The sequence below is a fragment of the Talpa occidentalis genome, unplaced genomic scaffold (genome assembly GCF_014898055.3).
Source record: "Talpa occidentalis isolate TD23 unplaced genomic scaffold, MPIMG_talOcc4v2.1 talOcc4.4, whole genome shotgun sequence".
Taxonomy (NCBI): Eukaryota; Metazoa; Chordata; class Mammalia; order Eulipotyphla; family Talpidae; genus Talpa; species Talpa occidentalis.
Window position 1 is genome coordinate 1,143,459 of NW_023604295.1, and position 13,840 is coordinate 1,157,298.

The window sequence follows — 13,840 nt, forward strand, 5'->3', positions numbered from 1 at the left end:
CAGGGGCCAGGAAACTCTCTTCAGATACCAGAAACATGTCCTGACTCTGTGCCTGTGGCGCATGATGCAAATTTATTTTTAAAAGATCTGTGACACTCGGACCCGTGACGCCGAATAGCAAGAGCGGCAGGACCCTGGACGGTCTTGTCGCCGTCGTCATTTCCGGTAGATCTCGAAGCGCGTTTCTTGTAACAGTCCCATGCAAGTCCGCGTCAGGAAACAAGCTCCAGGCCCAGAGGATCTAACGCGCTCCATTCTTTGACTGCAGTGAACGTGGCAGCGTCGGGCTCCGGACAGCCAAGGTGTCGGCAGAGTCCCTGCGTGTTTGACGACACCGGGAACGCCCCTGGGCAGAGATGGCTCAGGCGCTGCGAGGCAGGGGCGGGGCTGCCGGACCCTCCAGGGCCGCGCCGTGTGGCGCCTGCGCCCCGCTCGGGTGCGCGGGGTGCTCTCCTCGCGGGGTGCTCTCCTGCATGTGAGCCTCCCTCCGTGCCCACGGTCTCGTTCCCGCCCGGGGCCCCTCCCTGCGCCTGGGGGCCGTGACGAGGAGGGCAAGACGCCTGGCCCCAGGGGTCTGCGTGCGCCCGGCCCCCGCAGGAGTCAGCAGGGACGCCAGCGCGGCTCTCGCCCTGAGGCTGCCCACCGCTGCCCAGGGACTAGAGCGGCACCGAGCCCGCCCTGGTCTGGCCGTCTCCTGCCAGAGCGTGTGGTCTGCTCATCACCCCCTGCCCCCGTGCAACCTGTCGGAGACCCCTCGGGCTCGGGGAGAGGACGGCGGGCCTCAGGGTGTCCTCTGCTGGGATGACTCACGCCCCCCTCCACCCTCGTGGCTTCTTGGGCTTCCCGGGCCTGGCGGAGTCCCTGGGCCCTGGTCACGGCAGGTGGGCCCAGCTGGGCGCGGGAGCTGGGTGCAGCCCAGGCAGCAGGCGCCCGCGGACCCGGGGGAGGCCCAGGGCCGGCAGCGCCTCCCGGGTCATTTCGGTGCGGCCATCTCTGAGCCCCGCTCAGCTCGCGTTACCACACGTCATCACTTACACCTCGGGCTGCTGTCGGCCACGCGGCTCCAGTTCTGAGAAAACGGAAGCAAAGCCGGCCAGGCTGGGGGCTGACGCTGGGCTCTGGTTCTGGAGGCCCAGGCCTGCGTCCCACCTGCTGATTCGGGGCCTGTGGTTTACCTGTGAGCAGATTCTAGAAGCTTCCTTCCAGCCTTTGGGGTGACCTGGCGGTTCCTGGCCCTGAGTCAGGGCTGGCTGGTCCTGGCTCTGGTCCAGCCGGTCCCAGGAGGCCCTGCTGCACGTCAGCTGTGCCCCGCTCTCGTGGGTCTGCCGCGAAGAGCCACCTTTCCTGCCCGCCTTGGCCCTGCCGCTTGGACAGGACCAGTGTGCAGACACTCATGACGCGGGGCCTGCGCTGGGGCCCATCCCACCATTCATGCTGCCACCTCTGCAGGCCTCCCAGGTCCCGGGGGGTCACCACGTGGGGCCCTGGGGGGTCTCCGACGAGCCCCTGCAAGAGATTTGCCTTCTCATGATACGGGCCCTGCCTTCTCGTTACACAGACTCCACCACCCGAGCCACGGAAACCAGGTCAGCAAGAACGGGACACCTGTGGGGGTGCCACCTAAGAGCCCAACGGGGAGCTCGTGTCCTCTGGGGTGGCAGAGGCCACGCATCGCCATGGCAACCAGGGGCTGGCCTGCCGGGTCCCCTGCCCAGCCGCGTGGCCGCCTGCGGTCACCTGGGTCTCTGAGGTTCCTGTCTCGGCCCGTAGGGCTGACCATGGCCCCCGGGGCTGTGCCCTCCTGAGCTGGCGGGCCTGGTCCAGCCCCTCGGATGCCCCAGGAGCCACCTCATTGCCACGCAAGTCTCGGGGGGGGGGCGCTTCAGTGACTAGGGGCAGCACGAGGAGAGGACAGCGAAGCTCCGTGGGGACGACCCAAGCACGGCCGTGAGGGGGCTCCGGGCAGATGGACAGGGAAGACGGCAGGCTGGCGGCCAGCGGGAAGGCTCGAGCCACGTCCCGGGGGTCCCGGCCCACGCCCATGGACGGCAGATGGCGAAGGAGCCGTCGCGGCCCCGCCCGTCTCTGCTCCCGCCTGAGGCAGCCACCGGAGCGGCTCACCCAGGGCCTCGCTTGGAGCTCACAGCCAGAATGGGGTGCACCTGGGCTCGGCCTCCTCCCGAAGGCAGCCACGCTCTGGGTCAGCCCTGTCAGATTTCCCAGCAGGCAGCGCGGCGGCTGCAAACACCCCCGACCTTCGAGATGACAGCAGCCCTGGGCCGCGGGGAGGGCAGGCCCACGAGGGCGCCGTGCCGGCTACGCGGGGCTGAGCCCGGGCAGAGGGGCGGCCGCCGAGCGCGCTCAGGCCCTGGGCCCTCCACCCGAGAGCAGGTCGGCGGGCGCTGGGCAGGGAAGGTCGCGATGCTTTCCCTGGAGGGAGACAGAGCGCCCCGAAGCCGCGGACGCTGGACCTGGGGCAGGGGCCGGCGCTCCGCCACCCGGCGCAGGAAGCTGGGCTGCACCCGTCCTCGAAAGGGCTCTCCCAGCAGACACCGCCCGGCCGACCGCCCAGGGCGCGGGCAGGTTTGCTCAGGCTGGTGGCGCCGTCCTCACGGTGCTCGCCCCGCCAGCCTCCCACCAGTGCCCACGCACACCACACGCGCACCACATTCGCCACACACGCCATACACTACACACACCACACACACCACACACACCACACACCACACACACACCACACACACACCACACACTACACACACCACACACGCCACACACACCACACACACACCACATATGCCACACACACCACACACACACCACACACGCCACACACACACCACACACACCACATATGCCACACACACCACACACACACCACATACGCCACACACACCACACACGCCACACACACCACACACACACCACATACACTACACATACATTACACACACCACACACACCACATATGCCACACACCACACACATACCATACATGCCACACACACCACATACACACACGCACCACACACACACACACCACACACACGACACACACACACAAGGAAAGCTCCAGGCGTGTCCGCAGCCCGGCGCCCTCCACGCGGCGGTGTCTCCAACACAGGGAAGCGACTCCAGCCGGGCCGGGAGCTCCAGCGCCGCGCCGGGGGCCCTTCGAGCCGGGGCCCTTCGAGCCGGGGCCCTGCGAGCGGCCCCCCTGGGGGCGCAGGGGGGGCGGCGCGGCGGCAGCGGGGCGTCCCTGGCCGGGTGGGGCTGCGGATGCCCGGGCTGGGCCGGAGCTCGCGGGGGCGGGGGCGCAGGCGAGGGGCGGACGGAGGGGCGCGGGGGCCGCTGCGGCCCAGGCGAGGGGCCCGCCGGAGCCCCGGGAGCCCCGGGCGCACGCGCCGAGGCGGCCTCGCCCGCGGGGTGGGCCCGACCCTGCCGGCCGGGGGGGGGCGGGGTGGGGGGGGGGGGTGGGGTGGGGGTGCGAGCAGCTCCGCCCCAGCGAGACCCCCGCGTCGCCCGAGGGGCCTCCGAGGGCTCCCATGGCCGTTTGGGGGTCCGTGCCCGACGCGGGGCCTGGCGCCCACGTCCCAACGGGGCAGCCTCGGCAGCCGCCCCGAGCGAGCCCCGGGGGGGGGCCGGCGGGGGCCGCGCCGGACGCGGGGCTGAGCGGCCCGCGGCGCCCGCGGAGCCCGGCAGGGGGCGCGCGCCCGCGGGAGGCGGCCGGGTGGGCGGGCCTCGGCGGCCGGCTCCCTGACGTCACCGTCGCGGTCGCCAGGGCGACGGCCTCGCCGGCGCGCGCGTCAGAGCCGCCCGTCTCTTGGCAACCGCCCGATCTCCCGCGCTCCCTCCGCCTGGCGCTCGGCCGCGCGTCGCTCTGGCGTCAAAGCGACGTCAATGGGCCCGGCCGCGCGGGGCGGGGGCGGGGGCGGGGCGGGGCGCGCGGCGCGGGGCGGGCGGGCCGGGGCGGGCCGGGGCGGGGCCGGGGCGCGTGCGGCCGGAGCGCGGCGCGGGCCCGGGGCTGACATGCGGCGCGGCCCGGGCGGCGGCAGCAGCGGCGGCGGCGACCCGAGCGGCAGGCGCCCGAGCAGCGCGAGCGGCCGAGCGGGCGGCGGGGCCCGCGGGGCGAGCGGCGTCCCGGCCCCGGCGCTCCGAGCGCGGCGGGGGCGAGCGGCGGGCGGCGGGCGCAGGTGCGCGGGGGCGCCCGGCCGGGCCGCCCTTTGTGTGGGCGCGGGGGGCGCGGGGGGCGCGCGGGGCGCGGGGGGGCCGCCCGGCTGGCGGCGGAGCGGGGCGCGCGTTCCGACGGGCCCGACGCGGCGGCGGCGTGACCGGGCGGCGGGGCGCGGGCCGGGCCGGGTGGACGGAACCGGCTGCGGGCGGCGGGGCGGGGGCGCGGGGGGCGCGGGGGGCGCGGGGGCCGGGGCGCGGGGGGGGGCGCCGCGCGGCCTGCGGGCCCTGGGGGTCCGGTTCGGGGCGGCGGGCAGCGCGGGGCGGGGCTCGCGGCGGGCCGGGGCCGGGGCCGGGGCGGGGGGCGGCGCGCGGGGCGGGGGGCGCGGCGGGCGGGGGGCAGCGCTGAGCACCCCGCGGCCCCGCAGGCGCGGCGCGGAGCCATGGTGATCATGTCGGAGTTCGGCGCGGCGCCCGCGGGCCAGGGCCTGGGCCAGCAGAAGCCGCTGCGCGTGGGCTTCTACGACGTGGAGCGCACCCTGGGCAAGGGCAACTTCGCCGTCGTGAAGCTGGCGCGGCACCGAGTCACCAAAACCCAGGTGCGTGGGCGCCGCGGACCGCCGGGCAGCCGGGTGGACCCCGGGCCCTGGCTCAGCGCGTCATGCTAAGTTTTTAGCTCAGCTGGAGAAAAAGCTTTATTTCTGCATGATTTGGGCAAACGCTCCGGGGCAGTAAGGCGGGTAACAACCGGAATAACCCGGGAGCCGGCCCGGCTGTCAGCGGGCCAGCCGGACGGGGCATTCCTCTAACTTTGACTATTTTAAGTAACGTTAATGGTTACTTTGGCTATTTTTTCCTCCAACTTTTTGTGACCTTTTGTGGACATAGAGCATTTTAGAAATTAACCTGCAAAGCTGGAAAATGGTACATTAGGTGAAGGGAGGGTTTTTCTTTGCCGAGAAAATATTCTTTACAAGTATTCCTTCCCTGTGAAATCTGCAGGTTGCAATAAAAATAATCGATAAGACACGCTTAGATTCAAGTAACTTGGAGAAAATCTATCGGGAGGTTCAAATCATGAAGCTTTTGAATCACCCACACATCATAAAGCTCTACCAGGTAAGCGCATAATCCTGGCATGTCTGCCGTTTTTATCCCCAGCAGCGGAAGTTGCAGTGTCTGAGGGCCGTCCTTTTTGGGGTGTATGTGGGAGTCAGGGAGTTGGCAGTATAAGATAAATAGATTTTTTTTAAGCTGTGCAAATGTGTTTACAATTATTTCTGCGCTTTTGGGCCATGAGGATTGAGAATTGTCTCGTTAAAATTTTGTTAAGTATTGTGATCACTTCTACTTTCAAATACACGGAGGCCGGTGGCTACGTTTACTTAACTTTGAAAACAAACAGATGCACGTATTGTCATGAGCCAGGCGCTTGGTATAGAAAATCAGATTTGGGCAAAAGGAGACCCTTCACGCCTTTGCAGATAATTATTAAACTTTAAAACCAGCTGCTCTGGCCAGTCTTTGTGAACTTACCTTGCAAAAAGACAGCGGCGGGCACTCGCCTTGGCTCAACTCTTCCATGCAGAATGGAGGTGAAACCCCCCCCCTGCCCCGGGGGAGCGGGCACGTGGCGGTCACTCCTCCTGAGAACGCCCCTCGCCCTGTGTCCGTGGGCTTTTTGGTGACGGCGCTTTTGTTCTGGTGTTGACACTAATAGGTTGTGTCTTTGGAGTGAAGTGCTGGTTCGATCTGGGCAGTTAAAGCCTCGCCCCTCCTCCCGCGAACGTGAAATCCGTCTGCTCCCTGGGACTCCCTCCTGCTGTTGGGGTCGAAGTTCCTTTCCTGCCTCTCACGGCCCCATGGGGTGTGTGTGCGTGCGCGGTGCTGACACCCCGTGTGGAGTGACGGCAGTGGTGCGAGGGGCTGCGGCTGCGTGCCTGGGGACAGCTCACTCAGCGCCTCTGGCCCTCGGGTCGTGCTCCAGACAGTGGTCGCTTTTGAGCAGAGCTGCGGGTGCGGGGTTCCTCGTGGCTGGCGTGTCTGAGAAGTCACATGGCCTATTTGGCAGGCGCTGCTGAGCAGGCCTGGTGCCTGGTGTGGCTAGGTGGGCGGCTTTTCTTGCTCCATGGTGGTGGCCGCGCGGGCTCCTGCCCCAATGGTCACTATTCTGGGCGTCTCTCACCGGAGACTTGCCCGTAGCTGAGCCCGGCCCTCCGCTTCCCAAAGGGCCCATGGTGGGTTTGTGGGCCCTGGCCCTGCCCGGACCCGCCAGATGTGAGCGCTCTCTGAGCTTTCTCACCGCAGCTGCGGGCCCTGCGATGTCTCCCGGGTCAGCCGTGGCGGGAGGGCCAGCGGTCTCCCTCTCAGGGGAAGGCTGGTGCGGGTCCCAGCCACCCCGCAGGGTGCCCGCGGCCTCGAGAGGCCCTCCCCGCAGCTTGCCACCACTCAGGGGTCTGTCTCGGATGGCACCGTTGGAGCCCGGGAAAGTGTTTCCCTCTAAGAATACGTTGCGGCTCTGTCTCTAAACTGTTGTAAACGCGCGTTCTTTCCATGCCGCAGACGTGGGTTTTACCTCGTCTCCTAGCGAGTTATAAATGCTGTAAAAAAAGGTCTTCAAAGTAAAACCAAGTTCTCGATCACTAAGTGAGCCTGGGAGGCGTATTTGACATGGGCTGCCGCTGTTGACACACCTGAGGAGTCAGCTCTTCCTGCTCGCCTAGCAGAGCCGGCCAGACCTTGGGCCCAGGTGCTCGCTTCCCCGGCCGGGACTCACGGGCGGCGGCCTGCTGCTGGGCGCCTGGCCACTGGCTTGAGTCAGCTGCTGCTGGCGAGGCTTCTAGAAGCCCTAGTCCGGCCCCACCACTGGCTCTGAAGCCGCTGGCGCCCAGGTGGGCGAGCAGGGGTCCTGAGAGCGGCGCCAGGCGCGACTGCGCATTTTGCTTCACTGAGCAAGCGTCTGCCAGGGCGCGAGTCGGCGAGGGGCCCTCTGGCCGTCAGGGCCTTTTCTGAACTGCAGCCCCTCGTTGTCGCTTCCAGCGGTCTGCCCCCTTCCTTTCCTTCAGGAAGAGCGGCGGCGTCACCCTGGGAGGGCCAGAGCGCCCGGCCAGGGTCTCCGCGGCCCGCGTGCCTTCGTGCGGCTCAGCCCCTGTCTCTCTCCTCCCAGGTCATGGAGACGAAGGACATGCTCTACATCGTCACCGAGTTCGCCAAAAACGGAGAAATGTTTGGTAAGCTGCGCCTGCTTCTCGGGCCTGTTGAAAGCGGGGCCTAGCTTGGAGGGGCGTGGCTGGCCTGGTCCGCCGCTGCCTGACCCGTGGCCTCGCTCTGCCCCTCAGATTACCTGACTTCCCACGGGCACCTCAGCGAGGAGGAAGCGCGGAAGAAGTTCTGGCAGATCCTGTCGGCCGTGGAGTACTGCCACAGCCACCATGTCGTTCACCGGGACCTCAAGACCGAGAACCTGCTGCTGGATGCCAACATGGACATCAAGCTGGCAGGCAAGGGCCGTCCCGCGGGCCAGCCCTGGGGCCGCCACCCTGGCCTCCCGCTGAACTCCAGCGACTGTTGCCTTCCCTCTCAGATTTTGGATTCGGGAATTTCTACAAGTCGGGAGAGCCTCTGTCCACGTGGTGTGGGAGCCCCCCCTACGCAGCCCCCGAAGTCTTTGAGGGGAAGGAGTACGAAGGCCCCCAACTGGATGTCTGGGTAGGAGGCTGTGCCCGGGGTGGGGGTGGGGGGGCCGCGGCGGTGGTGAGGGTGAGTGGGGCTGACGCCCTCTGCCCCTGCAGAGCCTGGGCGTGGTGCTGTACGTGCTGGTCTGCGGCTCCCTGCCCTTCGATGGGCCCAGCCTGCCGGCGCTGCGGCAGCGGGTGCTGGAGGGCCGCTTCCGCATCCCCTTCTTCATGTCCCAAGGTGGGTGCCCTCCACTCGGGCCGTCGGGTCACCCGGGAGGGGAGTTTGGAGGAGGAGAGGAATTTACTTCCTGAATGGCCGGCTCGACCGTCCCTGCTGCTGGCTGAGTCAGCCCGGGCGCCGTGGCCTGTTCCCTAGATGCCTGCGGCCCGCACCCTTTCAGCGCCTGCTGGCGCGGGGCAGACGGGCGCTGCGCTCTGCGGGCCACAGGTCTGGTCTCTGGACCTCTGCCTGGCGTCAGCAGGAGCCCCCACCCCCGAGCCCACCATAGGCACTGAGGGGCTCTCTGTCCCCCCCGGTGGAGACACCCCACTCACTGGCGCGCGGGAGCCCTGAGCCCTGTGTGTGGCAGGCTCTAGGTGGCGCCTGCCTGGTGGCTTGTCCTGGCCTGGATGTCCTTGAAATGGCCAGTGTCTGGTGTGCGTGAGGGGCTGTGTCCCGCGGGGCTGTCTTGGGGACCAGGCTGCCCACGGGGACTCAGGGCGCCTCTCTCCACCCCAGACTGTGAGACGCTGATCCGCCGCATGCTGGTGCTGGACCCCGCCAAGCGCATCACCGTGGCCCAGATCCGCCAGCACAGGTGGATGCAGGCCGACCCCTCTGTGCCGCAGCTGGCCTGCCCGGCCCTCTCTGTGCTCAGCTGCGGCTCCAACCTGGGCGACTACGACGAGCAGGCGCTTGGCATCATGCAGGCCCTGGGCGTCGACCGGCAGAGGACTGTGGAGGTGGGTGCCCGTGCTCCCCGCCCCCGCCCCGCGCAGCTCGGTGTCCAGGCAGGCCTCGGCCGCCCGGTTAAAACGGGAGCGGGTCTAATTTAAGGGCCGTCCTCTCGGGTATTCTCGGCTGCCCCAGAATAGCCCCAGGAGGGGCCTGCTGGGCCTGGCGCTTGCTGGGAGTGGCCGTGGCGCCGCCCCACGCACACGGCTCTCTGTGCACGCTGACCGGCCCCGCCTCTCCCAGTCCCTGCAGAACAGCAGCTACAACCACTTTGCCGCCATTTACTACCTCCTCCTTGAGCGGCTGAAGGAGTATCGGGGCAGCCCACCAGGGGCCCGGCCCGGGCTGGCCAGGCAGCAGCGACCCCGGAGCTCCGACCTCAGCGGTTTCGAGGTGAGGGCTCGCGTGTTTCAGCCCTGGCGTGGCCCCCATCCCGCCCCTGTCCAGCGCGGGGCTTCACCTGTGAGCTGCCAACCAGCGCCCTGGAGAGGGTGGGGGTGCCACTTGTTCCCACGCCTGCCCAGGCCGGCCTCTTGGGGCTTCCCGGTCACCCCGCACCCCAGAGAGAGGCGTCTCTTGACGGCGATCATCCTCCTCTGCTGTCCCCAGGTGCCCTCAGAAGGCTTTCCTGGAGACGCTTTCCGATCTGCCCTGCTGTGCCCACAGCCCCAGACCCTGGGCCAGGCCGTCCTGCAGGCCGACATGGACTATGGCCTCCACGGCGCGCTGCAGGTGTGTGTGCGCCTGCCGGCAGGCCAGGCTAACATCCCTGGGGGCTGGCGCCAGGGCAGTGGTCTCCAGGAACCCCGGGAGTTAGACCCAGCATCTGTTCCCACAGCCCCTGCTCTTCCCCGTGGACGGCAGCTGCAGCGCAGGGCTCCGGCAGCGCCCCCTGTCGCCCAGCAGCCTGCTGGACACCGCCATCAGCGAGGAGGCCGGGCAGGGCGCAGGCCTGGAGGAGGAGCTGGAGGCGCCGGAGGAGCCCTTGCCTGGCAGCACCGGCCGGAGACACACCCTGGCCGAGGTCTCCGCCTGCTGCTCCCCGTGCGCCCCTCCCTGTGAGTGTCCCGGAGCGCGGCCTGGGGGTCACGGCGAAGGCTGGGCGGGCCCAGGCCGAGCCTGACTGGGACTCTCGGCGTCCTCCTGCGTGGAGTCTGCGCTGCTGTTTGTCTGAGCCCTGAGCCCCAGCCACACTGACGCGTCTGCTCGGTGGCGACGGGGCGCACGGGGTTGGCCACCCCAGGTGCCAGGCAAGGCAGGCCTTCACCGAGGCCCGGCGTCAGGGTCTGAGGCCCACCATCCGCTGCCAGCACAGCCCCCTGGTGGCCACTGCTGTCCAGGCTCCCTGGCCCTGGTGGCCTGTGGCCCTCCCTTCTCCCAGGGTTGGGGGTAGAGATGCGGAGGCTGGGAGAGCCAGCTGTCGGGGGTGTGGAGACGCCCCCCGGGGCTCGGGCAGCAGAGAGACCCAACCCTTCCGGGCAGAGAAACCTGGTGGATGGCGGCGGGAGGCCGTGCGTGCCTCAGGTGCGAGGCCCTCCAGGATGACCGCTCGCGCTCTCTGCAGGCATCGTCGTCTCCTCCGCAGCCGGCCCCTCCGACGGCACCAGCTCCGACAGCTGCCTGACCTTCTCCGCCGGCAGCGGCCCTGCGATGTTCGGCGGGTGCCTGGCTGCCCAGGGGCTGGTGGGCACCTGCTCCCCACTTAGACTGGCCTCGCCACTCCTAGGGGCTCAGTCCGCAACCCCGGTGCTGCAGGCACAGGGGGCTCTGGGTGCAGCTACCCTGCTCCCCGTCAGCTTTCAGGAAGGACGGAGGGCGTCAGACACGTCGCTCACGCAAGGTGACTTCCTGGGCCCGGGCCCCACTCCCGCCCCAGAGACACTGTCCCCAGAAGGGTGTGACCCCCGGTGCTCTGCCCCCCTCCCCCAGCAGCATGCTCCCAGGCGGTGCTCCCAAAGGTGCCTCGGCTTCCAGCCCTCTGGGGAGCAGGGGCTTGTGTGCCCTGAGCTGGTCTAAAAGCCTTGCACTGGCGGCAGCTCCAGGAAGGGCAGGGGCCGGGAGGGACCCTTGGCACAAGCAGCCACACTGCCTGCTGGGCGGGGGAGGTGTGGGGGTGCCGTCAGTGCCCAGAGGGCCCAGGGCCTGGACAGGGCAGGCCCGTCTCCCGGCTCGTCTGCGGCTTGTCCTTCCTTACCGCGCTCCAAGGAGGGGAACCCCCAGGCGCCGCAGCCAGTGCTCTGGGCTGGGAAGAGGCCCTGGGTCATCCTGGCTTTGTCTCCCCCAGGCCTGAAAGCCTTCCGGCAGCAGCTGAGGAAGAATGCCAGGGCCAAAGGGTTTCTGGGGCTGAACAAGATCAAGGGGCTGGCCCGCCAGGTGTGCCAGCCCTCCTCCTCCAGCCGGGCCACCAGAGCCGGCCTGAGCCCCTTGCAGCTGCCCGCCCCGAGCCCAGGCCTGGCCGGAGGTGGGGCTGGCGGCCGAGAGGGCAGGAGCCTGCTGGAAGAGGTCCTGCACCAACAGAGGTACGCCCGCCCAGCCCCACCCCGAGGCTACTTGCGCATGGGGTGCTCTTAGGTGGCCTCCGCCCAGCGGCCCCCCTTAATCAGACTAGTGCGCCCTCTGTCCTAGGCACAGGGGAGCTGCCAGGCCTGGGGCTGGTTCCCATCGGCGGGTGGGAGCAGCCAGGCTGCTGCTCTGCAGCGGGGAGTGGGGCGGGGTGCCGTGAGTAAGAATGTCACGTCTGGTCGGCATCTCTGAGCTGCTCCGAGCACGAGGCTGGGCATGGAAATGTCAGGACTTGCTCAGGGGATTAGTCACATCATCCCCACTCCTGAGGCCCTGCAGGGCGGGCTGGACTCGGGGGCTGGCTCGGGGGTCTGCAGAGCCCACTGACCGGTGGTGCCCTCCCTTCACAGGCTGCTCCAGCTCCAGCACCACCCTAGCACCCTACCTGGCTGCCAGCCGGCCCCGCTGGCCCTTGTGCCCGCCGACGGCGCCCGGGCGCCCTCGCTCCCCAGTACCCTCCTCGTATCCGGACTGCAGAAGGGGCTGGGGCCTGGCCCGCTGCCACCACCCCCCGTCCTCCAGGCCGGCGTCTCCCCGGTGGCATCGGCCGCCCAGCTCCTGGACGCCCACCTGCGCATCAGCCCGCGCGCCGCCCCGCTGCCCGCCGCCCCGGCCCTACCGCCGCACTTCGCCATGCTGCGCCCCGGCCTGGAGCCGGCGGGGCTGCCTCAGGGGGACTGCGAGATGGAGGACCTGACCGCCAGCCGGCGGGGCACCTTCGTCCTGGTGCAGTGAGGGCCGGCAGCGACTCTTCAAAGCAATAATTTCAGAGGACGTGAAGACGTTTCGGGACTGGAAGCCGGCGGCTCTGGAAGCAGATCAAGCAATACGTTTGGTGTTTGGCTTTTGGTTTATTTTCTGTTTTACTGGTTTTCTTGCACTGAACAGCTGCAGCTCTGAGGAGGGTGGAAACTGGTGACGGGGTCACTGAGGGAGTTGGGGGGTGCGGGGCGGGGCAGGGCAGGCGGGGCGGGGGGGCAGGTGAGGGCCGGGCTGGGCTCCTGGCTTCTGCCAGCCCTTCGTGCGCGGGTGCGGGAACCCGTTGGGGCTCCCAGAGGGTGGCCGGGGTGGGTGCTGCTGAGCCGCGGGGCTGGTGGCTGGGGAGTGCGTGGGCCACGGCGAGTGTGTTGGCACCTTTTTTAAGTTCGTGCTCCATTTCCTGAAACACTTGGGCTTCAGGGGAAGCTGCGAACTCCGCTCTATGGACGTCGTTAAAGCCCCCGCGGCCTTTTAAAGAGAAGGTGGCCCGCAGCTTCTTGGCGTCCCCCGTCAGGCGTGGAGGACGTTTCTCCCACTCCTGGAGGGGGGTCCGGTGGCCCCCAGGCTGGGGAGGAGCCCGCAGGGTGAGGTGCCGCCGGCGGGTTCCTTCCTGCTCGGCCGCCGCGCCTCGGTTTTCGCGAGATTGAGATCAGGGTCCCGGAGAGCCGCCGACTGAGGGCCGCGCCGTCCGGGGGCCGCGCGCCGGGGCTTGTGGTCCAGCGCTGCTCCCGTCCCACGCAGACACTGTATGTATATAGACAGATAACACTACTTATTTTTTATATTTTTTACTACACGTTGTGTTCCGGGTGAAGCCGCCCCGCTGGCCGCGCCACGGCGCTTGCTCGCCGGGCCTGGTGGAGGCGGAGGCGCGGCCTCACCTGGCCCGGAAACTCAGGTGGCGGCCGGGCCCGCGGAAGCCTCTCGCGAGTGGGAGCGGGGCCTGGCCGCGCCCAGCCGTCCCGCCACCACCCCAGGTGCCTTCAGCCCGCCGGCCGCCCGCCCCCAGTATTAACACGCAGAGGCGGCGGCATGGGCAGCGGCCTCTGTCGAAGCCAAAGAGCGCCCGGGCCCGAGGGGAGGGCTGGCGGCGCGCCCGGCCCGGGGGGCGCGTCTCCTCACACCTGCTGCTGCCCGCACGGCCGGAGGGCGGAGGCGGCGGGTCTGGCCGGGGCCCGGCTCCTGCGCTGGCAGCGGGCGCGCTGCCCTCCCGGCGCCCGCGGCCTCTCCTGACAAGCACTTTACTCTCCCAGCGGGCTCTCCTCGCGCTGCTCTCCTGTCTGTCGGCCCCAGCGTGTGCGTGTGCGAGGCGTGTGTGTGCGAGGCGTGTGCGTGTGCGCCGTGGTTGCGCCGTGGCTTCTCCATTGCCTGCGCCGGGCGGCCTGTTCAAAGCGCGGCGGGGTCCGGTGAAGACGTGGTTGTTTTTTTTTTACCACACACACCTGAATTACCTTGTTTCTTATGTTACCATGAGAAATGTCTGCCAAATTAGTGGATGTATGTTTTTTAATTTAATATTTAAATAAAATATTTGGGGAAAAAACCTGTGTTCCAGCCTGAGTTCCTCTGTGGGGGCTGCCGCAGCGGGAGGCCCCATCCCCTGGGCTTGGGGGTCTCAGATCTTAGGGAGAGCGTCTGGAGCCCAGGGCTGGGCTGAGAGGAGCCCCTGTAGGCTCCCAGGGGCCAGAGGCCAGGCGGAGGCCCTGGGCTGGGGGGG

At 68.5% G+C, this 13,840-nt stretch overlaps 1 protein-coding gene across 1 annotated transcript; it reads left to right on the forward strand.

Annotated features, from left to right (window-relative positions):
- Positions 1 to 4,613: 4,613 nt before the first annotated feature.
- SIK1 (salt inducible kinase 1) lies at positions 4,614 to 12,298 on the forward strand. Its single transcript, XM_037524878.1, has 13 exons — positions 4,614 to 4,769; positions 5,173 to 5,289; positions 7,337 to 7,400; positions 7,509 to 7,670; positions 7,754 to 7,878; positions 7,962 to 8,085; positions 8,587 to 8,810; positions 9,046 to 9,195; positions 9,412 to 9,534; positions 9,641 to 9,860; positions 10,367 to 10,642; positions 11,087 to 11,321; positions 11,715 to 12,298. Exons 1-13 carry the CDS (start codon positions 4,614 to 4,616, stop codon positions 12,097 to 12,099), a joined length of 2,361 nt encoding a protein of 786 aa, XP_037380775.1. The 3' UTR covers positions 12,100 to 12,298.
- The last annotated feature ends 1,542 nt before the right edge of the window (positions 12,299 to 13,840 follow it).